Source organism: Sylvia atricapilla, chromosome 1 (genome assembly GCF_009819655.1).
Source record: "Sylvia atricapilla isolate bSylAtr1 chromosome 1, bSylAtr1.pri, whole genome shotgun sequence".
NCBI lineage: Eukaryota > Metazoa > Chordata > Aves > Passeriformes > Sylviidae > Sylvia > Sylvia atricapilla.
In genome coordinates this window covers 91,301,752-91,327,184 of record NC_089140.1, presented here as the reverse complement: position 1 = coordinate 91,327,184, position 25,433 = coordinate 91,301,752, and the positions used below count along the sequence as shown (strand labels likewise).

Below are 25,433 nucleotides of genomic sequence, written 5' to 3'. Positions count from 1 at the left end.
TTTAGTTAGTTTAGCTAGCTGAGGCAAAGAGGCTTCCTGGACTGGTTGGTTGTGGTTTTTTGGGGGGTTTTTTTGGTTTTTGTTTTTTTGGTTTTTTTTTTTTTTTTTTTTTTTTAGTTTTTCTTGGGATTGTTTAAATCTTCTCTGGACTGAAAACCCAGAGAAGGACCAGGATCTGACACCTGCAGCCCACCAAGGCCTGGACCTCGGCATCTTCCAGAACCGAAGGGACTGGGACTGATAAGGGACTGTGAGCGCTGAGCTAACTCCTGGCAAGGACTCCCTCAATTTTGCCATCTCTCTTCAGAGCAGTGAGAGGTTTCATTGTTCCATATTTTTTCATTCCTCATACTTATGGGCATTTTGTTTGTTAAATAAATAGTTTCTTCCACTTTTCTCTGAGGAAATTCTTTTTTCCCAGACCGGCTGAGGGTGAGGCCGTTTGGGTTTGCTCTCCAAAGGAACCCCATTCAGAGGTTTCCTCCCAAATTTGCCCTAAACCAGGACAAACGGCAAGCAATGCAATGAAGGGCATCCAGGGAATAACTAGCGGGTCAGCATCACCTCAGCCCCAGGTGAACCTCCTCTTCTAATCCACTGGTGAAGACAGGAGAAGATAACTAGCAAAAACAGCCAGCATGGATTTTTCGAGAGAAAATTGTGCTTGACTTCCTCACTCGCTTCCATGAAGGAAGAGTCTGAAGGGAGAGCAGTAGAGGCGCACTGTAATTGGACTTGTGATACTGTTTCCCCTTTTAAGCTAAGGAAACATAGATGGGATGGAACCACTGGTGCAAACTGACTCGACTGCCAGGCTCCACAGCTTGACATGCTCCATGGTGACCAGGAACAGCAGGGACACGTACCCTTGGATACCTTCATCCACAGCCTGTGCTGAGACAGAAGTTACCATGGGCAAACACACAGGACATATCAGGTTGCAAGGAAAGGCAGAAGTAGATGGATGGAACAGCCACCGTGTCCTCAGTTTCCCTATTGTCCAGTGCCTGGAAAGGCTGCTTCCATAAACATAAAGGGGGAAAAAACCCCTGTATATTTATTTTATGCAGTGTTTCGAAACAACTGTCTTGCTAAAGAAGAGAGGATTCACACAGCCCTTTTAGAAACACAGCTTTTTTTTTCGTTGGGATTTGTGCTCCTGAGCCAAGCTGGCAGATGCAGATCTTGTAAGCTCAGGTGATGAAGCAGACCCCAAGAGACCGACCATAAGTTTCAGCAGGTTAAAAAATCATTAATGTTTCTATTACTTGTTTGATTAGATGATTAAAATTTCCTACCAAGAGTGTTTCCAGAGATGTGAACTTGGAAAAAGAAGATTCCTCTGAGATAAAAGGTTTATGTTTTGGTTTGCTTGGGGTTGTTTTGGTTTTGCCATTCAAATTGAACTCTGTTGCTCTTCTTTTTTAGCTGCAAAGTTTTTTTGGTTTGATTCAGTGGGGGTTTTTTCCCCTATAGCTGTGCCTTGTTTTCTTGCTCCTCCTAGAAAACACAGCAAATTTAATAGCTCTATGAGGCTTATGTATATTGTTGTTCTTGTGACTGCATTATCACTGGCATTTAATGAAAATGTATTCCCCATATTTTGCTAGCCAAACATGCAACTGCTTTTAACTTGCAATAACAGCATAAACCCATTAAGAGATGATCCCCATTATGCTACCATATTACTTTACAGATTTCACATTTTTTAGTGGAATAAAAAGTTTAATTGCTCCTCAATTTTGGGGACAACAGTGCTTAACATCTTGCATTAGATTACTGCCTCATCTTTTGCTGTTTCACTCTGTGGCTATAAAACCTTTCTTGCAGTTACAATTCCTTTCATGCAGATAGACTCTGTCATGTGTAATGGCAGGAATAAAAGTAAATATATTTAGTGAAGTGTAACATAAGAACAAGGCAAATTAAACAAGAAAATTAATCATAATCAGTGCTTCTATGCTGGCTATGGAAGGCTCCAAAAAAGTGAACAAACTCTGTCTTCCTGTCAGACTTCTTTATTTCACAAGATTTCTGCCCGTTTTGCAGAAAGAGAAATAGTGATATTCATTATTTCATCACAATGTAGTGATGAAAATCTGTTGCATAAGACGTATTTATGGCTGTAATGAGGTCTGTCCAAGCTAGGGAGACATTCAAATTTCACTAAGGGGTGTGAGTTAATGGAGAAATACCAAGAACCCACTCAGAAGTTAATCCATATGTAAAATGCATGTATCCATCTCTAGCCAAGCAAAGAGACAAAAACGTTTTCCTAAAAGTTTTGTCCTCCTATTTGGTTGATCTCTGGAGTTCATGCTGCCCCATCAACTGGGGAGTGAAGCATTGGCATTCCTTCTCCAGGACCTTCTCCGGGTGGAGCAGGGGTACAGTTTGCAGGCAGCTTGCTGGTGCCAACAGGGACAAGGACTCCTATCTCGTTGCAATCCCTTCCTGCTCTCCACCTCATGGCCTTTTCACATCTGGTACTTGTCACAGAATCACAGAATAATTAAGGTTGAAAAAGGCCTTCAACATCATCAAGTCCAATCTTCGTCCAAAATCCAGCTTGTCAACTAGACCTTGGTACTAAGTCCTTGGTACTTGGTCCAGTCATTTCTTGAACACCTCCCTGGATGGTGACACTAAAGACCAAGAGATAACACTAAGAAAAGAAAATATACGAAATTTTTGCTGCACTAGGGTTCTCCACTTTTTAGCGGGTGCTAAAAAGCCAGTTGAGAGCAGGGTGCATTGAAGGCTGAAGTAGGTGGCAAGGTCAATCTTCAACAATATCTCTCATATAAGCATTCTTTGAAGTGGGATTTCTGTCACATTTAAAAACCAAGATGAACCTGCTCCCCAAAACTAAACTATAACTTTCCCTTCCCGCTCTGCAAAAGTTATTACAGTGTCACCTAATGATATTATTCAGCTGATGTTTCTAAAATACATAGAATAAATACTTGTTTCACTTCTATTGTTTTCTCTTTCACAGCAAGAAATAAGACAATCTTACTGACCCTGTGGAAAAAAAAAGCTGTACAGAGCTTCTGTAGGACAAATTGTGAAAGAATCTCAGAAACACCTCCATGAAAATGAGGGCATTTGATTTATTGGTGAAAATTAGTTTGACCATCCAAAATGTTGGCATTCTCTAACTTCTGAACTTCTTGAGAACTGCTTGAGAATAGCTTCTCAAGCAAATGTGGAATTCTTTGATTTTAATGCAACTTTCTAACTCTAAAGCTGCAATAATACACAGAGCTGGGAACTGTATTTTTAGTTAATGGTGTATAACATTTTCAATAATAAGATCAAGTTTTAGGTAGTCCATAGCATGTAGGCTCATTGTTTTCATAGAAAATTTCCAGCTGTGTAGTTTTTAAAAATGAAGCTGGGGCACTCACAGTGTTTTGTTCGGTTGTTTGGGTTTTCCTTTAAGTAACTAAATTGTAGCTGTTGTGTTATTGTGTTTGAGCATGTTTGCATTCAGGAGCTGAGATATCAGGTGCAGTGAAGGAGGTATGACTTCCCAGGCTCAGACCATTTTATTCTGCTATGTAAAAATGCATCCAATCCACCTGAAGTTTTAAGCTGCTCTAAGAGGTTTACCTGTTATGAGCCACCAGCAAAACTGGTCACAGGCTCCACCTTTTGTGCACTTTTTTTTAATGATGTCCCATGTGAACTCTGGCTTCAGCACCAAAAATCAGTGCTGGAAAACTTGTATCTCTCCTATTTGTCACATTCATATGGTCTCAGAGGTGTCCTTGCCCAAGAGCAGAAAACAGTCCGAGTGCAAAGCTGAGAATTGAATGTGAAGGAAAGGGACCTGGCAAGTACAGCATTGGCTGAAAGAAGACCACAGGAAAGCCAGAGGAGAGGGATCACAGAATGGAAGAGGCAAGGATGGATAAAAGACAGCCACTGGAAAACATGGGATCCCAGGCCTGGAGACGCAGCCCAGGGGTTGCTAGGTCTTTGCTTTCTGGTAAATATGTGCAAAAATTTCATGTCTGTTTTTCAGGTGGCTGGTTGATACAGAACTACTTTCAGTGGTACCCATTATGCCATTAACTCAATGAGAGGTTTCTGCCAGGATATAATGGTCTTAGCTTTCCTCACAGCCACTTAAAAAATCACTCCATGCTTAGAAATGCCTGTATTTTCCTTAATTGTTAGTGGAGAGGTTTGTTCTATTTTTTTTTTTTCCTGAAGAAACTTGTGTTAGGCAAAGCCATATTAAAAGCTCAAATCAAGTGCTCAGAAACAAGAAGATTCCTGAATTAATGTTATTTGAGCAAATGTAACTTTTATGTCTTTGTGCAATGCTAGACAAGTTACTCAAATCAGATTTTCCAGACATGTTCACTAATTGGGCATTTCTCATCATCTGGATGCTTTTTGTCCTCAAAGCAATTCAAGCAGGGATGCAATAATTCACAGCAGTGGAAACGTTCATTGAATATATCAAGATCTATTTAAAAAATCTAAGTATCCTAATCCACTATTTCCCTGAAATCCAAGGTTCTACCCAGACTTAAAGTCTAATTAACACACACACATGCACAAAAAAAGAAAAAAGAGTGTAAAGCAGTTTTCAGACTAATCTGGCCCATGTGTAAGTTTTAGAGATGTTTGAAAACATATCCAAAAAAGTTACTGGTTATGTTGCCGAGGTTGGAAATTTCTGAATACAGAAAGTTCAAGAGCAAAATTATTGTAAGAATGTTTACAGTAATGTCCCTAATATCTGTTCTCTTTAATATATTTCTAAACTAGGTTTTTAATTCCACTGGTAGGACAGAGTTAAGAAAATAGTATATGGTGGGACCAATCAGAAAGAAATGGGATGTAGGCCTGAGTGCAGAAACAGTGACCAAGGAGGCTCGATGGCATGGCAGATCTCCCCCAGCCATGGGGGTGACACAGCATGACAGTCAGCACATATGACAGCTCTTTGGTGAGAATGCTCTATTTACGGGAACAGAAACAAATAGCTATTTGCAGGCTGCAGAACTTGTCTAGATATAGGAAATGAAACATCGGCTTACCTAACAAAAGTTAGTTAGTTATACAACAACGACAAAAAAATAAAAATTAAAGGCTGTTGCAGTTATTTGTGCTCTGAAAGAATTTAGTGCCAACACTGCATGTTCTAAAGCTACAGACGTTTTCAAAAAGAAAACAACAGGGATACACTTCAAAACTTAATTAGAGGGAAATGTACCATAGATCCTGCCAGTCTATATAAAAATCAAGAATTCATAAAAATATCTTAAGTGGTTACGGATTTCAAAGAACTGAGTACTTTTTCACTTTTAGAATACTAAATAGAAGTTAATTCCTACAAGAAGGTATTCTCCATGTAAGAGATTAAAATGTAACAGAAAGATCTCATAATTTCCAAATTAATATGAAAACCTCAGTTTCCTCTTGCACTTCACTATCATTAAAAATCCTTTAGCAGATCTATAAATTAAAAAATCATTGTGGTGCATTCTTACGATACACACAAGCTTTTGTAAAATAATATTAGATTCTTATTTTGTATACAGAAAAAGGAAATAAATTAGCTCCTGGGTAATATCCCTGAAACATTAGCAGTATGAATGGTGCTGGAGCATAATTAGATTTGCAAAAACTGTCTCCTCTGAACATACACACAACTATGCTATTCAGGTCTAGTTTTGAAAACTGTAATTAAACAGTCAGAAAACCACTGGAAAAGAAACAAAATAACCAGCCACATAAAAGTCACAGGGAGAAAACAAACAAACAAGCCCCTGGTTGATCATTTAAGTTCCTTAATGAGTTCTGGTAATTCTAGTAAGTTACAGAAGCCGGGAAGAACCTGAGGAGCCAGCTCCCTTCCTTTCAAACTTTAACGACTCTATTACGCTTCAAAAAACCAAATCACTGCTCAGCTTACTGAAATAACATTTTTCTCCTGTATGCATTCTTGTCAGATAAATCTATAGCTAATAATTCCTCTCTGCCTGCTCGTTTATCCATAGTGAAACACCAGGAGAAACGCAATTCCCAGAGCTCCTGCTAAGCCCCTATGCCAGCCTGGAAAGGATTTTCGAGGGCTGGGAGTTTGTAGTCGGGCTACAGCATGGCATCCACAGAGGAAGGAATGCTGTCCTGTTTCATCACCTCTGGCAGTGACGGCTGGCACAGGGCTGGAAGAGCCACCAGGTTTTTGGAGAGCTGGTGGAAGTCCCGCTCACTCGGAGCTGACAGCATCCCTGTAGCCCACCACACTGGCAAGCTGGACAAAGCCACCCGGCCTCAGTGGACCTGTGATGCCCAGCATTTCAGGGTCAGAAAGCAGCCTTTTTTACGGGACAGACAGAAGGCCACCTCCTTTTTCAACACATTCATCCATCTCTCCCTGCTCCCAGCATGCCACTTACACAGTTCAAAGCAGGTGGAAATTATTCACGGTTGCCTACTGGGGATTCCCTCGGCAAATGTAAGGCTGGATTAGAGAGCTCACGAGTTGTCTTCCCGGCGGCTCCGGGGCCAGGGAGCACCGCTGGCGGGCACTGCCCAAATACGCCTGGGGTCAGCTTACAGCTCTTGAGGGAGACCTCCTAATTGCCGTCAATTAGCCGCCACTACCTGCTGGACAGCAGAGAATCAAGGAACTTTGTACTCGTTGCTGTCATTCCGCCCTCTCCCAGATGCTGCAAAGGACATCTTGACTTTGCCAGGTGCCAGGGACAGCTGGCCAAGTGAGCAAGGAGCAGAAGCTCCCCCCGGGCACGGCCAGTCAGGCCAGGGGGATGGGGAGAGGAGGGGCACCAGACGCCTTATCATCCCTGCTCTGCATCCTCTCACTGCTGGGAGACCTTGTGTCGCTGCTAATCTGAATTTAATCTGCGTTTTCTGTTTGAATGCAGGGCCACAGCCACACAGTTCACAGCCTCAGTCAGCTGTCTTTGATTGTGCACAACCTTTGTCAGGGTTGTGCACACCCAAAATGGCAGAAAAAAATCAGCTAGCACAAATCTTCATATAAATATAGCAGGAGGGGGAAAAAAAAAAACCCACAACAAATTTACAGCTATATATGTGCGTGACTGGTTTCTGCCTTTTGTCTCACACCCGCAACTCTGAAATGGAATAAAAGGACAATTCAGTCCTGGGATACAGAAACACTGACTGAGGTACATTTCATGAGGAAACCCAGGCTGAGTTGGACATAATATGTCCACGTGGCTTGGAGAAATGTAGGCAATTGAGCCCATGACTTTGGCACAGCTTTCGCTGCAAGCTGATAGAATATCATTGCTTCTACACCTCCAACCTATAGAGCTGTATAAGACTAAAATTTAAAGGTTCTTACTCCTTACTCTGAACAGAGAGAAATCTGGTTTTCACAAGGGTCATGATCTGGGAGCTCCCATTGATTTTAATCAGAGGTTAGCAATTCTGGAAAAAATCCTTAGGTAGTGAATTTTCTTCTACTGTTTAGGCAGTCAGACCACCAGCTCCCTTCCCCTGTTTGTAGAAATCATTTTTGATAAGTTATTCATGGAGAAATACTAAGAAATACTAAGAAAATGAAAGACAATTTGGGTATTACTTTTGCATGATATACCTGAGATTTTTGTTGTGTGCTTTGTCAGCTGTTTATCAACCTACCAATCCTTACCCCTAAGGAAAAAAAAATAATAATAAAAAACAAACCAAATAAGAAAGGACCAAAATTGGAGGACAGTGTGGCATAAAGGTCTCAAATCTTCTTGACTGTTTCCAGAAATAAAAGTATTTACTCACAGAGAACACATAGCAGCAGATTCTGGTTGCCTTCCACAGTAGAAAAGAAACATGCTTTACATGTCCTATTTCTCACAGTTACCTGCAGTCACAGAAATGCATCGATTCCTTAGGGTGGAGAGGGCACCCACACACGGATTTTCCACCTGTGTCAAGTGGCCCCACACCAGCACAGCCAGACCTTGCTGTGCCCTTCCTCCCTACAGAAGCAGCCTGTACATCATGGCATTTCCCTAACAGCCTATCCTCACAATTATCCTAATCTTTACAATTAAAAAAACACCAAAAAACAACAGAAACACCTTAAAATGGAAAATGAGCACAGAAGCCACCTTTTCTTAGCATTTTCTAGACAGAGACTCAATGCTTCACAAGGAAAATCACTGAAAAGACATCAAGAGCTTTTGGTGGTAAAACTATTCTGATCTTTTGGATCTTGAGTAACTGAGAAAGGCTAGCAACACATTTTCAAGACTTTTAAAGAAAGATGTAATTATGGAATAAAGCTAGTATTGTATCTTATAATCTTTCATTAAGTTATTCTGAGTGCACTGTAGGGTGACTTTAAAGAGAACAGAAATATCTATTACCATAATACAGAATACTGGTAAGTAGCTCCTGTAACAGAAAAGCCTATATATCTGGGAAAGAACTGTGAAAGCAGTGAAAAGCTTCACTTTTCCAAATTAACTCTGATCTCCAGATTTTGATACTGTATTTTTGAGTCATTATGTTTGAATAATATAAGGGGCTTGGTATATAATATACTGCTTTAGATTAGGTTTATCAAGTGTCTAATAAAGCAGGATGTTAATATCTTTTGTCTTCTGAGTGAGGACTCTTTTATTATAGTGTAGTATCTTTTGTTTTAATGCTGCTCTGCAGTGGATTGCCAGCTCATTAATTTTTCTGCTATAACACCCAAATCCCTTTGCTGATCAGTGTGCTGAATGATTGATTCCCTGCTCCCAGACTAATTTTTTACATTGGACTGCATTTACCATCTGGTAGATAAATCATCCAAAACACTCAAATTCGGAGCCTGGTTCCAGTGATCCTCTTTGTTTGTTCAGTCAGCAGCATGAATATCACTTGCAAATGTGGAGGTTGTGTTCTCTCACCTGGATAACTGTTCCATATTGCAGACACAGGTTTTAACAAAGAGCATTGAGGCAACAATAAACCTCTCTTCATCAACAAAACAAAACAACATTTTTTAAAAAGTATCTGTTTTTTGTGTTTTCTAGCCAAAATTTTTGTTTCATCCTTATCATAGCCAGCTTCTCACATGAAGAAGGGCATTGCTCACAGCACAGAACAAATTTTGCACATTCCAAACACATTTAACTATTTTCACAAAGACATCCTTTGTAGGTGTAAACACTTGCACAAGTGAAGAAAAGGACATCTTTTGCAGTTAAAACAGAGAAGAAACACTATGAAATAACTTGCCTTCCCAACCCATGTTTTATATGAGACAACAATTCTATAACCTCAACAGGAGCCTGCCTCTTTTATTTTCACTTTTATAACCCTGAAATGATACTTCCATAAAATTATACTTCCAATCAAGACAGCAAGAAAAAACTCTGCCTCACAGAATTGTCTCAGCAAAATTCTTGGAGAGGTGAAGGATGAAGGAAAAGCTGTGGGAGAGGGACAGTGCTGCAGGAAAGGAACCTTCTATCTGCCCACTGCACGTGGCGATATCACCTGCGGAGGGGACAGGGCACCCCTTTCTTTACCCTAAGGATCTTTTGCTGCTCTTTGCTGCTCTGGAGAACCCATTTGGCCCAACACACTGACCTCTGTCTCTCCCAGAGGGATCAGGCAGAGGCAGCACACAATCAGAGTCAATACTAATTAGCAAAATGTAAACATTTCATTAGATCAATGCTTCCCTGAATTTTTAAAGCAACTAACTGCTATCCAGCCATGATTTTTCATCAAACTTTCTATGGAAATTCTCGTTGAAAGCACTATTTTAGCTGTCTCCACCAACCAGCTAAAGATTTCATGACTTGTTCATGTGTTTTATGGACACCCTTAAGGATTGAAGCTTGTATTTTCAAAAGCACTCATTCATGTTGAATGTTTAGACTATTCTGGACACTTTCAGCACATGCACAAACACCTTTAACTATCCTGTCTCTCAGGCTTTTGTGTTGCTTTGGCTAAGAATCCTGTTCAGTTCAAAATTTTAGAGGAAATAGAGCCACTTCTGCAAGTGATGTTTATCCAAACCCTAATTCCTTGTAGTTATATGTGAAATGTCTCTGAATAGGAAAGAAAGCAAGTAAATTTCTTGTGAGGTACAACAAACTCCTCCATACGCTTCAGGCTTAAGCAACAGGACACTTTGTCACCCACTGCTGAAATATGTGTGTTTACAGGAGGTTTTCTATAGCACAGAGAAGCAGATGTGGCAGCATGTTTTCATGGGGGGCTGTGTCCCTTCTTCCCTCACCACCTGCAGTGTTCGCATCAGTTAATAACTGAGACCGGTTAAAACGCTTCCTAAAGCAGCTTTTTTTTTTTTTTTTTTTTTTTTTTTTTGTCAACCACAGGTGAGCACTGACATGTGTCAGACTCCTGAAGCTGAGTAGAAAAGTGTCAGTCTGGTAAACAGTCAGGGCTGAATCTGGGAAAAAACATTTGGAGCCACCTATGATGTGCATTTTGTGTTCCCCTCGAACACAGTATGGTGATCAAGGGTAGATTAACCAGAATTTGCACAGATCCAACTCTCTGGCTTGCCTGACTGCCCCCATTCACCCCATCTGCTTCCACATGGATCCCATGAGACTGGTGTGAGGCACAGGAGATGCCCCAGGGCCTTTCCTTGAGGAACACGGCTGTTGCCTGCCAGCAAGCCAGGCAACTGGAATGAGGCTGCCTAGAGCTTTGCAGCCAGGCAGAGCCAGATTTCAGGAGGTTTTGGCCTCCAGACAAGACCTGAGAAGGACCATTTCATGTCCTGAACAGCCTTTTGTCTGTTTGTTGACATTGTACCTGTTCTCTTCTTTGGCTGCTCTCCAGGGGATGGTCCATGCGTCTTACAAAAGTGCAGAGAGTTTTGCACTTAGTTAAGATACATAGGAGCATGCTGAGGTCTCAGCCTGGTGGGGAAAGGTGGGGAAGACCCAGCACCCACCAAGACAAGTCAGATCACTTCAGAAAATTACTGACACTTTTGTCTTGTTCCGGGTTTTCTTCCTTTAATTTTTACATGTTTTCCTGCTGGTCTTAATTAACACTCCTTTTGAACCGTGGATGACGATCCTGCCAGCTTGAACATAGTTATATAATGTGGGTGTTTCAAGACTGTAACTGCAACTAAATTTATTTTTATAATACAAAATCAAAAGAGAGGTATTACAAGTCTTTAGTTTTATTCTAAACCAGATCCTTTAAACACTGTTCCTGTTACACATAATCTATTATCAGAAAAGTCTTGCCTTTTTAGTCCTTAGAAATTGTCTACCGTAATGAGAATTCAAATTAACCTAAAATAAATCCTGATTTGCTAGTCAAACACTGGCTCCTCACAAACCACACTATGACCAGTGAGGCAGTTTTAGAGAAACTTAAAAACAAATTGAATACTGATATCTGTGTAACATTAAATTGCTTTTTTAAATGGATAAATTCACATCAATAGATACGCAAATGCATGCAGAGCCTGATCTGTCTACCAGCTCCCAGCCAGCCAGGTCTGGGGATGTAACCAGCAAAGACTTTTACTGGCATCTTGCTCCTCAGAACACAGAAGAAGTTCCCTGGCAAGAACCTCGAAGAGAAAAAAAGATCTGGATTATTTTTTTTTCCATTTAAAATACACAAACAAATAGTAAAACATATGACCCATAAATCCCAGATACCTAATGGCTCAACTAATGGCACCACTAGATACTGTCCTAATAATACAAGATTAAAGAATTCTGCTTTCACATCCCCCTGAAGCCATCTGTGAACTAAATTAGAACCAAAGATACATTGTAGCTGTTCATCAAGACAAATAAACAGATTTCAGGTTCTCCAGGAAACTTTAATTTCATCAGATCACAGTTTTGACTGCTGAATTTACTCCTAATCAGATTTCATCTTCAACTTCTTATCCTTTTGTGGAAGAAAAATATCATACAAAGAAGACCAAGAAATGTTTCATAAAATAAAATTTATTACCAACTGATTTAGTGAAAAAAGCTCTTCCTTACACACTTAAGAGCTCCATTCTCCCACACTCTCTCTTTTTCTTCCTCTATTTCTCCATATTTCTAAACTGTTAGAATTTAAAGATGATCTAGGAATAAACTACAGCAATTAGAAGGGACTATTTAATTTACAGCATAGTATTCAATTATCATTTTCTTATTCTCTAAAGCTAGTTTTGGGATAGAAAAAAAATTTTAAAGAGTACTTCTACAAAGAATGTCCTCAGTCTTTGGTTCTCCTGAGCATTACAGTCAGTTTAGAAAAAGCCTGGTGTTACCTCAGTAACACCATGTCCCCTATCTCCACCCTTGTTCCACAGCACCCATAAGGACTTAGTGAGGAGGACATGCAGGAGCCTCGAGTCAGAAGAACAGATCATTTTTCCGCATTCCCGATGCTCAGCATTCTTTCTTCCACAAATGTTACAGCTACTGTTATCCTGGGAACTATTGCCACTGTCTGCTTTGTGTACACTCGCCAAAGTCTGACCACAGGCTGGAGAAGTCACAAGTGCTTTCAGCTGATGGATCAATGGTGGAATGTAATGACCTCTTTAGAGGAAAAGGGTACAGAATCTTGTCAATATTGGTGGGATTCTCCACATCTATACATCTCTACCCAAAGCTCTTGGCCACAGCTTCTTTTTTTTCAAGTCCAAGTAAATATTAACTCTCCTCTTTATCCAGTCTACTGTCAACTCTAGAAGAAAACTGACAAGATATAAGCATAAAATATTTATCCTTACATCAACAGGAAGAAAAGGACCAGACTGCTTTTTTTTCCCCTTAATAGGAATTATCAGAGAGGTCTTGGTATGGAAAGAATGTTTCGTTAGCAGTATTTTCCACAACAAACACAGCTTCTTTTTTCCTATTTTCAAAAAACCAATAAAGAAATTGGATTCCATCCAATCCCCTCAGTCAAGCCTCAATTGCTCCATCACACCAGCAGTTCCTACTAGTGACAATGATGGAGTGACACCTGTTACAAGATGATTTTCTGCTATTCTGACACTTTCAATTCTACTTTAATTACCTTTTGGCTCTTTAATCAGCATAAGAATCTCTACTGCAAGGACATTTCATGTCTAGGCAATTACACTAAAGGGAAACAAATATATGCATGCTACTGTCCGAGTTTCAATTTCTCGTTTTAATAATTGTTTTTACTTTTTATTTATAGTTGATTTATATTCATGTCTTATAATAGTTTCTCAAAGTGACATGTAACCTGAATGAGTTCAGATCATTTACTTCAGAATTTTGATTGGCACAAATTCATATCACATTTTATTTGGCTTGACTGTTATAATTCATTTATAGGAACATAACTCATAGTACCTTAGATAAAATAACCAATTATTCTAGCCCCATCTACCATTTCAGATCAAGTGTAACTATGCAAACACAAAAAAACCGTAATTCTTAAAATACGATAATTTACCTGAACCTGTATCTCTCTTACATCTCTTGCTGTTAGTGTTCTCACCAACACGGCTGCATATCTTTAGCACAAATTGGTTTTGCTCTGTGTAACTTAGAATGATACACCAAACAAAACCTCTCATCCACTTAATTTGAGCAAAAAGCACAAAGGGTATGTCTGTTCTAGCTGATAAGCACAGATGAAAGCCAGTCTTGAGGCCACATCTCATTCTGGTTCACAGAGCCCCCACTGGGCCCAGGCAGAAACCACGGCTGAGCTCCAGAGACCAGCAGTGCCTGAGGTTTATATCCTCCAAAATCCATGGTCACATCTGCCATGTGGCCTGGGCCAAGGGAGCTACATGCTTGTGTTCACTCTCCCTTAGTTACAGCAGGGACAGCCTGGATCCAAGCTTCAGACAACACAGTAATTTAGAGTGAGAAATTGTGCTCATAAAACTCATTTTGGCCAACTCACTAATTATCTTAAGGCTTCACCTCAAGTGTAGACATACCAGATATGAGTAGCTTTAGACCTCATCTCATCCTAAGGAAAAACAGGTGCAACAGCACCCTAATAGGTGTCCAGTAATAGTAAGCCTGGAGGACTCCTGCTACAGGATCTGGAGGACAGACATGAAGGTATCTAAGAAAGTAATGGAAACAAATGCACCACATTTGCATTTAAACAGGATCTCATCTTGCTCTTTCAATCCTCAGTAAGCTATCTTAAAACAACTTTATTTTTGCTCACTTCACTCAGAGAGATCTTAGAAAAGCAGGGGCAGCACGCAGTCTGTGAGACTCATGGGTGGTGCCCAGAACCATCCCTAGCAAGCCTATTTTATCACATGAGGGAACAGCACACAGAAGGGCTTACAACACAAGCATATGCCTATTAATTAAAATCCCAGGTGTACACATCCATACCAGTGCACTGAGCAATATCTCTCGTTGAGTCTCAGTACCTTCCACCTAAATCTGCAGCATTAGGTCAGTTATGATCCAGCTACAACTCCTGTGGCTCCACAGGTGACCAGAGCATACCTCACACCAGAGATTCAACCAGACTAAAGCTGAAGCTGACAATGCCCACGTACAGTTTGTGTCTCTGGAGAGCACCATCAGATTGGGAGCTCAGGAAGGAGCTACATGTTGTACTTACCTTCACACAGGAGATGCTCAGTAACCCCCTGTAGTTCACAGCCCCCTTAGTAAGGACACAGCATGCCTGAGCACAGCATCACGCCACCAGCACACGGACAGGCAGGGAGTAGCAGAAATGTTACAGAAGAGGACTACAGGTAGAGCTCAGAATAATATAACCTCTCCAAAACACCAGCCTAGGACTCTCTTCTCCAGAAAGAAATACCTATTTTGTTTTTACCATTCTGGGTAAAACAGGGTTATTTTATTTCATTAGCTTAGCAAAGTATGGATTGACTGATGAACAAACACACACAAGTCCACATTGTCAATTAACTCCAGATACATCTTAATTGTCTGTTTCCTGCTCTAATCACTTTATCAAATGTTCTTCCCTTGGCCAGGGATGATGCAATTATACCATAATTTAACAAAAGGCCAAGCTGCAATGCATGTGCCAAAGGAGAAGAGTCAAGGCTGAAAAAGCCATCTTAATGTTCCTGTTGTCTGCCTGTGTCCTCCACCTTGCAACATTCTTTTGTTACAGCAAGCTCTTTCTTAAGCAGCATATTCTGTAGCAATAAAGGAGAGAACTTCAGCATTTCTGAAAAGAAATAACAAATAAATAAAGGTAGCTATATAATCTAAGAATGATAAAATGTTACCACCTCCAGAATCACCTCAAGAGGTGCAGAAAACCTGTTAAGGCAGCAGGTCAGACTGATGCACATATTAAACTTCCAAAACAGCAGAAGAAAGGGGAAGCATTTTGCTTCTTTAAATATGGAAAGCAATTTAGAGAGCCCAGTCATTCGAAGAAGTAGTAGTAGTTGTGTTCTCAAGTTTAACTTTCAGTATAAACAGCAATGTATGTGGTAGCAGTCTACTGAGAAGGGTGCTAATGCCAACATCTGGCCCCAAGTGTAAATACAGGAAACTCATCTTTTTCAGGGAGTAGCTCCTTCAGTAAAAGTTAATGAAGCTGTGCAAAGGTAAGTGAGGGGAAAATCTGACCCAGATATTGTGTGTTGATGTTAGTCCTTTCAAAATAAATTTGAGTACTGAAACCCTGCCATTTTGCATTAAACACTTAACACAGAGCAGAATCTGACTACTGCATTTAAAACAAAATTTTTTCTTCCATGTTTTTGGAGTCACCCTGAAAAGAGTGCCTGCCACAAGTATGTATATAGCACATACATTTGCTTGTGCCTATTTTTAGTAGAACTGAACCACGCTGAATGCCTTAAATATAGCATACGGTTTTCTAATTCCAGGCTGGAAAGCCCTCTTTCTGTGACGGTTTCTAAATAATGATATCCCTGTGTTCCACATCATCTTAGAAACTTCCTCATACATTTCAGCAGCCTTCCATATTTAATCTCCCTGATTTATGCTCATGCCATGGTCTAATGACCCACATGTCTCTGATGGGTAAGCCGCTAACGCCAGTGACACATTAACCTATTAACCTCTCTTTAAAAATAACCATCATATTCATACAAACAGAAAGAAAAGTCAGGCAGCAGCAGCAAAACAGTAGCACTGTGGTATCACACAGCAACACAGTGTGTATCTAAACTGGGTAAAACGAAGAGGAGCATTTCAAGAACGTGTAGCAGATTTATTATATTGCAAGACCGTTTTGCCACAGTTTGCTGGTCTGCGAATTTGATAGCCTGCTTTAGCAGCATTATCCATATTGTAAAATGTAATTGGGAGGAAGATCACTCTTCCGTTCACTCATTGCTTGAAATCTCTGGTACAGTTCGGGGACCTTACCCTGGAAGGTACCGGGACTTCTTTCCAAGGCGTAAATTGCTTCCCAATCCCGCTGAAGACAATGGGAGAGGGGGGCTCTGCGCACAGGGCGAGAAACCTTCATCACCTTGGAGAAGGCACTTTGCACAGCTCTCGCTGCCGATTCGTGCAGTGGAATAAACCTATCATTTTAAAAGGCAGGAGGAGGCATGCACAGCCATTTTTCAGAGAAAAAAAAAATATTCCCTTTTCTAAACAGTAGTTTTAGAAGACAAACAAATCTTTCGAAAAGCCTGTAAACTTTATATTGCATGTATTTACTTTGTTCTACTTCAAAACCATCACATCCCCGAAGATCTAAGAAAACGTGCTGCTGTCATGCCAAACCACATTGCAATCTTACAATACCAGCATATAATTATGCATATTATGTATAAGTCATGCAACCAAAGCAGGGAAATCCCCCCCAGAAAGCTTATTCTGAGCACATCACGGGGTATTCTGCTGCCTACACCTCATCCAGAGTGCGTCTATACAACAGCCGGCAGACGGACGGCCGGAGAGGCTACCCCCGGGTCTGGGCTGCTCACAGCAAGAGCGAGACCCGAGAAACAGCCCGTGTGAGCCATCAGGGGCTGCGCTCCCGGCTGGCACCCTCCGCCGGCGGCAGGCCGGGCACGGGGCGGAGGGGAGGACGGCGGAGCAGGGGGCGGGATGCGGGCAGCCCCGGGGCGGCGGGCGCGCACCTGCCGGCTCCGCGGCGGGGGCAGCGGGGAGCGACAAAAGCCGAGAGGCGGCGGCAAAGCCTTTCCCTTCAGCGGGGACACGTCGGAGAGGGGACTCCCCGCGCCCCGGAGAGGGGCATCTCCCGCCGCACCCGGGGCCGGGGCGGGCGCCGCTCCTTTGTTTTCCGCCGCCCGCAGCGCCACGCCGGGCCGGGCGGAGCAGGGGCCGCGCTCAGCCCTCCCTCCACGTGCACGCGTGGGCTGCCCGCAGGGGTGGGCGCGGGGCGGGAGCCGGCGGGGCATTACCTGAGCAGTTGATGCCTTTCCCCTTGCCGCCGCCCTGGCACTCGGAGCCGGGCATGGGATGGGAGGCGCGGCCGGCGGGCAGCGCGGAGAGGGCGAGCACCAGGAGGGCCGAGGTGTAGCAGAGCGCCAGCGGGGGTCCCGCCCGCAGGAGCGGCCGGGCGGCGGCCGGGCTCTCTCCCAGCATGGCGAGGGGCGGCCGAGGAGCAGCGCCGGCGGCAACGGGATGGCGGCGGCAGGCCCGCAGCATCAACCGGAGCCCGCGGCGCCGCCCGGGCGGGACCCTCCTTTCTCCGCCGCGCCGGAGCGCACCTTCAGCATCCCCGCCGCAGCGGCCGCACGGAGCCGCCGCCGCCGCCCGGGCGCGGGCAGGGCTGTCCCCGCAGGGGCCGCCTCGCCCCGGCCGCGCTCCTTTGTGCGCGGCGCCCGGCAGCGCCGCCGCTCCGCCTGCAACAAAGGGAGCGGAGCCGAGAGGCTGCTGCTGCCGCCGCCGCCGCCGCGGAGGGGGAGGAGGAGGAGGAGGAGGGAGAGAGAGAGCGAGAGAGAAGGGGGAGGAAGCACACGTGATGGCAGCCCCCTCCCCCGGGACCGGAGGGGAGGTGAGGGGCTTCTCCTCGCTCGGCGGGCAGGGCGAGCGGCGGCGGCAGCGCCCGCCCTCACGGCGGGGCCGCCCCCGCGGGGAGCGGGTCCCGGGGCGGGCCGGCGGCGGGCACGGGCGTGCGGGGACAGCGGCGATGGGGGAATGGAGCAGAGAGGGTCCCCAGGGCCGGCGAGGAAGGAGGACCGCTGGCACAGCGTTTGTCGCTGTCCGGGATGGGATTTTATTATTCAATGATAAGCCGGCGTGAGTGAGGTTGGGAAAGAAAGCAAAGAGACCATCTCTTCTATTAATTGTAAGGGTTGTGTTTAAATTTTCCTGAACGGAAGCCCAGCATGTATAGCCGCAGCATTTGCACCAGTCCACGTAAATTGATATGTTTACGGTGAAGGCAGAGAGTTTTCTAACAGAGTGCTTTTACTATCTACGTGTTCTCCAGTCCCTTACACTGAGATAGTTCAGGGGTCAGAAGCCCTGCACAGGTAGAAGGTACCAGGCACAAAGCTTGGGTGCAGATGCTCAGCATGTATCTGTGTGGCTGAAAGCTATGTGTACAGCGGTGACTGTTTTTCCAGAGTGAAAACACAAGATGATGCTTTACATTCATCAAGATTTCTTCCTGTCTCAGTTTTCCTGTCATGTTTCATGCGAGTTTTTTAATCCACTGTGCAAACCGTTTGTTTTTCAGGAACAAAAACTGCCTCTTTCCTTGATCTCTCTGCCACTACACACTGCTGATGGGCTGTAAGGTGTAGAGCTTGTGTGAGATAATCTGGCTTGCACTAAGGTACAGCTCTTGTGTGAGGAGACCTTTGAGTTATTTGTTAACCAGAGCAGTCGAGAGCAAGGCCGTAAATCCAGCAGTAAGCTTTGGGGAGGCACAGTGATTGTTTAAATACAGCAATGAAGACAAAGTTCTGTATTACTAAGACTGAGAGAGCAATTTCTTTTTGACACAGGGGTTCAGCACTGACTGCCTCTGCCAAGTAAATGCTCTTCTGTGATTACTTATGCTAGATGTGAGGAGAGTTCTGCTTCTCAAGTAAGGTGGGACACATTAACTCGAATGGAATTGGGTCTGATGAAACTGGGCTGCTGAGGTACACTGGCCAAGATGTTCAAAGCTCTCTAGGTTTGCATGCTGCTCTCTGGTTTGCTAAGCAGGTAACATTTGGGATCTTTGGGTCATGGGACTGACAAATGTAGTAACTTGCTTTTTGAGGTAGTAATTTGCTGTTGTAGGAGCAAATGCTCTGTATAACTCCTTCCATAAACTCATCTAGATCCATCTTACACTAAATATGTTGTTTTCCTCTACCTCTTGCTGAAGGGCTGGACCAGCACAGCCTTCATCTCAAACACATTCAAGACCCAGTTCATACTCATTTGTTCTTGTGCCATGCAGTGTTCCAGTTAGTCGTTTCTCTTTTCCTTGCATCTAAATCTGTAATACTTTTATAGGCAGTAGTCATAGCCACTCTTTGCTGGTCTAACCTATCAGTACATTTTATTAGTCTCCTCCAGTAAGACAGAACCTCTGTAACTCAGATTTTACTGCACTAGATAAAGTTTGGATTCAGCTTTTTTCAGCATACTGCAGTTTGTAACAGCTTTTCACAAACTACTGCCAGTCTCTGCAATGTAGGTAGTCTCTCCTCATTTCTTCCAAAATTACCTTTTCTAATACAGCCAATCTGCTTTTTATATGAATCTCACTGATGGTTCAGGTCATGCTGTGAGTGACAAATACAGGCTACTCCTCATATTTGTTATTTACAGTCTATAATAATAATAATAATAATAATAATAATAATAATAACGCTTTTTATAAATGTCTAAGTGCATGACTGTAACTTTTCCATTGTTGCATTTCATCCCATATCTTTTATTCCAGTCCTGAAGATTATATAGTCATCTCTTCAGTGCATTCTGAACCTTCTATCTATTAACAGTTTTTGTGTCCACTTCCACATCTACAATGAAAAAATACAAAAATACAAACTATAGGTCTCCGAACAAATTATAACAGTAACAGTGCTTCTCCCAGTTCAAACATCCCACTTCCAGGGTAGTGGGTAGAGTCTGCTGTAGGGAGTTCCCAACTGAATTTACAACTTTATTTCAGTTCCCCATGTCTTTCAGCTTAGACAGGCAAACTATGTGCTGAGCTCATAGGATGGTTTGGGATGGAAGGGACCTTAACCACCATCTAGTCCCAACCTTCCTGCCATGAGCAGGGATGCCTTCCGCTAGACCTGGTGGCTCAAAGCCCCATCCAGCTTGGCCTTGAACACTTCCAGGGATGGGACATCCACACACTCTTGCAGTTTAAAATTGCTGTCTCTTGTCCTATCCATATAAACCCTTGTAACAAGACCCTCTCCAGCTTTCTTGTAGGCCCCGTTCAGATGCTGGAAGGCTTCTATGAGGTCTTCCTGGAGCCTTCTCTTCTTCAGGCTGAACAACCTTAATTCAGTCTGTCATCATAGAAGAGCTGCTGCAGCCCACTGATCATCTCTGTGTTGCTCCATGGACATGCTCCAACAAGTCCACATCCTTCTTATTTTGGAGGCCCCAGAGCTGGCCACAGTATTCCAGGTGGGATCTCATAGGAATGGAGTAGAGAGGGAGCATCGCCTCCCTTGATCTGCTGGCCACACTGATTTTGCTGCAGCCCAAAACATGTTCAACTTTCTTAGGTTGAGCTTCTCATCAACCAACACATGCAAATTCTTCTCTCCAGGGCTGTTCTCAATCCATTCCCTGCCTGAATTTGTGCTTGGGATTGCCCTGATCCAAGTGCTGGCCTCATTGAGCTTCATGAGGTTCATGCAGTTCCACCTCTCAAGCCTGTCCAGGTCCCTCTGAATGGCATCCCTTCCCCCCAGTGTGTCAGTCACACCACACAGCTTGGTGACATTGGCAGACTTGCTGAGGGAGCTCTCAATCCCACTGTCCTTGTCACAAGCAAAGATATTAAGCAGTGCCAGTCCCAATACCAAACCCTGAAAACATCACTCGTCACTGGACTCCAATTGGGCATTGAGCCATTGCCTGCAACCCTTTGAACGTGACAACCCAGCCAATTTCTTATCCCCTGAGTGGTCCATCCATCAAAATATGTCTCTCCAATGTAGTGACAAGGATGTTGTGCAGGACAGTGTCAAATGCTTTGCACAAGTCCAGATAGATGATGTCAGCTGCTATTCCCTTATCCACCACTGCTGTAACTCCATTGTGGAAGGACACCAAATTTGTCAGGCATGATTTGCCCTTACTGTGAAAGCTTTTAACAAGTCCACATAGATTGTAAGTAAAACTTACGGGATTTGTTTTTTGGCTTTGTGGTGTTGTTGTTATTTTTTGACTCCTGGGATGAATGACATGCCATTTTTTATCTAGAAAAGCCACATCTGAGCAGTGCTATTTGTCTGGAAGCATCTCTAGCTAGTTTAAAGTGAGTGATATAGTCATGCTTGATTGGCAAATTCACACTATGCCAGCTGGGTATTCATTTCTATTCTGTTCTCTGATATATGTATTAAAAAAAAAAAACCTTAAACACTTTCCTACCAGCTTTAAAAGCAAAAGAATTCAGAAAGAATTTGAACAAGCTGCTTCTGCAGTGCAAATTGTTGCAGACGGAAGGAATACCACACCAGCAAAATGACAGATCTTGTGTGTCTTTGGGATCACACTAAACTCTGCCACATTTGGTAACTTCCATCTTTGGCAAGTAAATGTAACTTTTTTTGCAATTATCCAACAATTTCACTTTTGCTCATCTCCAACAGCTTTTCTGTGAAAGTAGGAAGCTACACAGATTGTTGAAAATTATCATCTTTGGTGAACTCTTGAATACCACCGGCAGTTTTTAAGTCCCCTGCTGATGCACACACAATTTCTGCCCTCCTCCCCCCTGATTTTTCTCCAGTAGGTGTGGAAATTAAGATGTACAACCAAAGGGAAGCAGGGAACATGAACAGAGAGAAGCTGCCAGAGGAGCGAGAGTGATTTCATTTGCCAGAGATCTGGATACAATACAGATACACTTAATTGTGAGAGCACTGTTTTATTTTGTCTTGGAGAGCAGAGATCTATAATTTAGTGAAACCATCAAAGTGTTGTTTGGAGCTCCCTGCAGCCTTGTGCATCAGACAGTAGAATCCTGCTCTTGCTAGGTATTTTGCCAGAGAATTGTACTTATTAGTCTCAACTTCCCTTTATACCCAAAATCCCCTTCCCAACTCCTGTACTTGTAAAGAAAACGTCAAAAATATTAAGAGTATAAACTGGAACAGTGTTCACAGAATCAAAGAAACACAAAAATGTTGAGGCTGGAAGTGACTGCTAAAGGTCATCTTGTCCAACTCACCATGTTTAAGCAGGGCCACCCAAAGCTGATTCTCAGAACTGTGTCCAAATGTGTTTTTTTTTTAATATTTCCAAGGATGGACACTCCAAAATCTCCCTAGGCAACCTATGCCAGTGCTTGGTCACCCACACAGTGAAAATGTGTTTCCTGATGTTCAGAGAGAACCTCCTGTGTTTCACTTTGTGCCCTTTGCCTGGTTTTAAATCAAAAGTGTTGTTTAATGAAATCAGGAATCAGCCTCAACAAAAAACTCAGGAATTCTCTCATACAAATTATTTCACTTGTTTTACTTGATCAAAAGTACTCAGTTTATCAGCTAGTTGAACTTATTCATCTGTCTCTATCAGGGGCTTTGTGCCCAAAATCTCAAATGGCACCTACCTAAATCTGCCACCTTCAGTATTTACAAGTTGGATAATACCAGTAAATATCTTCAGTATATAATCCCACTGTATTGTGATAAAATAAAATGAGGGCAAAAACCAGGAAAGAACCAGGTGGTACTGGCTATGTCATTTAGTTCCACACATAGCTCATTAGCTATTAAACTTCGTATTTAATTTTTTTTTTTTCAGCACCACAGATTTTTTTCTGTGTTACTCCTGAGTTCTTCAGCCATCAGATGCATGGCCCAGGATTTACAATGATGTCAGATTTGGGAGTCTATCCAGCAGACCCTGCACAGGTTGTTCTTGTGACACTTACCATGCAAACATGACTGTGGAGAGGTTCTCTTGCCTGGAAGGCTCCCAGCTGAACAGAAGGAGTGTTTAGCATCATACTCTCTTGCTCCTTTCTGTCCAGAACTAAATATGTGGTACGAGTCTCAGATCAATACTTGCCCTCTGTCAAAGTTCCACATGTCTAAATTTTGGTCCAGAGGCTTGATCAAGTGATTCAGTATCAAACCCCACCCAAAGCTAGGGGGAAAAAAAAGCCAATTTAGGCCAAATTGAATTTGCTGTCACAGTAATGAGGACATAATGAGGGGAGGGCAAGAGCTCAGTGAAGCTGGGCTTGATGCAGCTGCTCCTAAGAGCTGGGAAAGAGAAGACTGATTTTAACTTGTGCCTTTTCCCTGCCCATGTAACTTCATCAAGGCTCTGGGACAAGCAACACAGGCAGTGGTGTAGTGGCCATTTTACTTCCTCCCCAGCTATGTCCTTTTCCAATGTGCTCAGGCTGGTTGTTACTGGAAAGCTGAAAACTCTTTGCCTTGTACTATGCCACTCTGTTCTGCATTTTTTACCCCACTGCTATAGTTCTTCTCTATTCCCTTCCTTTTATTCTTATCTTTAGTTTTTCAGGTGTTTCCTAGATTTTATGCCTTCCCCTTTTCCATTCACCATGGTGCCAGATCTGTTTCTCTTCTTGCAGGTGTTTTGCCTCTTCTTTCCCGGAATATCTTTATTCAGTCATTCAGTCAAAAGGCATGACTAAAAGCCCATTTGGGTCAATAAGATGATTTTTAAGAACCAAGCTGAATATGTATTTATTCTCATTGAATTTCCTGTCACAATGTCCCCATGAGTCAAGAAATATTACTGAGCCCACTTTGTTGCTGGAAAAACCAGGACAGCAAGAGATTTCTTTTTCTAGCAGCAACCATGGGACACAAAGGATTATGTAGCCACCGCAAAATAGAATCCTTACTTTTCAAAACCCAGTTTCAAGCACATGCTTCTCCAGAACACTTGAGTTCCTCCCAACTCTGACACCTTCTGTTGACATTTATTCAGAGTGCTGGCAGGAACAGTAGGGGAAGCTTCAAACCATTCTCAGGACTGGCATAAATTTGTTTGCCCGTATCACTTGTTCTCAGTCATCTATTCCAAACAATTTTTCTTCTTGTTTGGCTTGTATAATAAAATATGAGCTGACACTTAGCACCTTCACATATTTTAATCTTTCTTAATGGATCAATTCTTTAGTACATTAACCAGTTTGTTACCCTTTTCTCTGTTTCTTTTAATCTGCTGACATCTCATTCCTTCAAATACTTCCAGACTAACTGCTGATCAGTAAAAGTGATTTCCAGATGCTGATAAATGTTCTTGTCACTTATTGATCAGGCTGTTTTAGTTATTTGTTAGTGAATTCATCTAATTCCCAGCACAGTAACCTTAAGTTACCTGTAAGTGCCTGGGCATACCAGGAAAGTCACACTTGACTCAGTTCTGAAGAGTTTCCACTGTGTTCATAAAATTATGACAATTTTTCAATCCTGCTTTTAGCTTTTGACATCTTCAAAGGCAAAAATATAAAATATTTCATTCAACTTGATCTCCATTGCCCCAACAGCTCTCTGTATTCTGCATCAGATGGGTATTCGGTTTGCTTTAAGTTTAATCTTCAGTTAATGAGTATTAGGGCTCTTGCCAATTATACTCCTTGCTTTGAGAATACTCTTCACATTGTTATCTGCAATTCTTAATCAAAATGCAAAAGCAGATTAAAGAATGACATGTTTTATGCTGTGTTTAGTTGTCCCCAATGACTGGTTTTAGTAGTACATTATATGGTAAAATATTCTCAAACATTTTTGTCAAGGGCTTCTGTAATGTCAGTTTTATTTTGTTTTAATTTTTGCTGCAGAAGCACTCAAGTGGATGCAGCATACAGTTTGTCAGCCCACTGAAGTCATATAGAAAGGGACTATTACTTCCCTGTGCTTGTGACAGTGTGTAATTCAGAATTACATAAGCTTGTCTTTATTGTTATATTTCATTGCATTTCTCAGTCTAATTCTCTCCAGCCTTCTGCTGTTCTCATACTGTGGTTTTGCATAACTTTTCAAAGTTTATTAACCATTTTCATCATGCTGTACATTGATTTCTATCATTATACAGTTAGCCTTCTCAAGCATAGCCATATGCATTGTTATGAACAGCTATATTTCTCACCCTTGTATCATTACGAAACAGTCCAAACTTAATTTTCTTAGTTATTTTAATGTTTACACAACACAGACAGATTGCATTGCTCTTGATCCACATTATATATAATGCTTACAAGCACAAAAGCAATTACATTATCATTATGTTAATATGTAACAATATACTTAGAAAAGCAGAACTGTCAAGAAGGAGAAAGAG

General features: G+C 42.4%; 1 protein-coding gene across 1 annotated transcript in view; it reads right to left on the bottom strand.

The window, feature by feature from the left end:
- The window catches only part of TMEFF1 (transmembrane protein with EGF like and two follistatin like domains 1), a 112,514-nt gene extending 94,867 nt beyond the window's left edge, over window positions 1–17,647 (bottom strand). Inside the window, exon 1 of the mRNA XM_066327709.1 lies at window positions 17,369–17,647. Coding sequence (XP_066183806.1) covers window positions 17,369–17,615 — 247 coding nt within the window. The 5' untranslated portion in view covers window positions 17,616–17,647. The remainder of the gene's footprint in view (window positions 1–17,368) is intronic.
- Window positions 17,648–25,433: the final 7,786 nt, after the last annotated feature.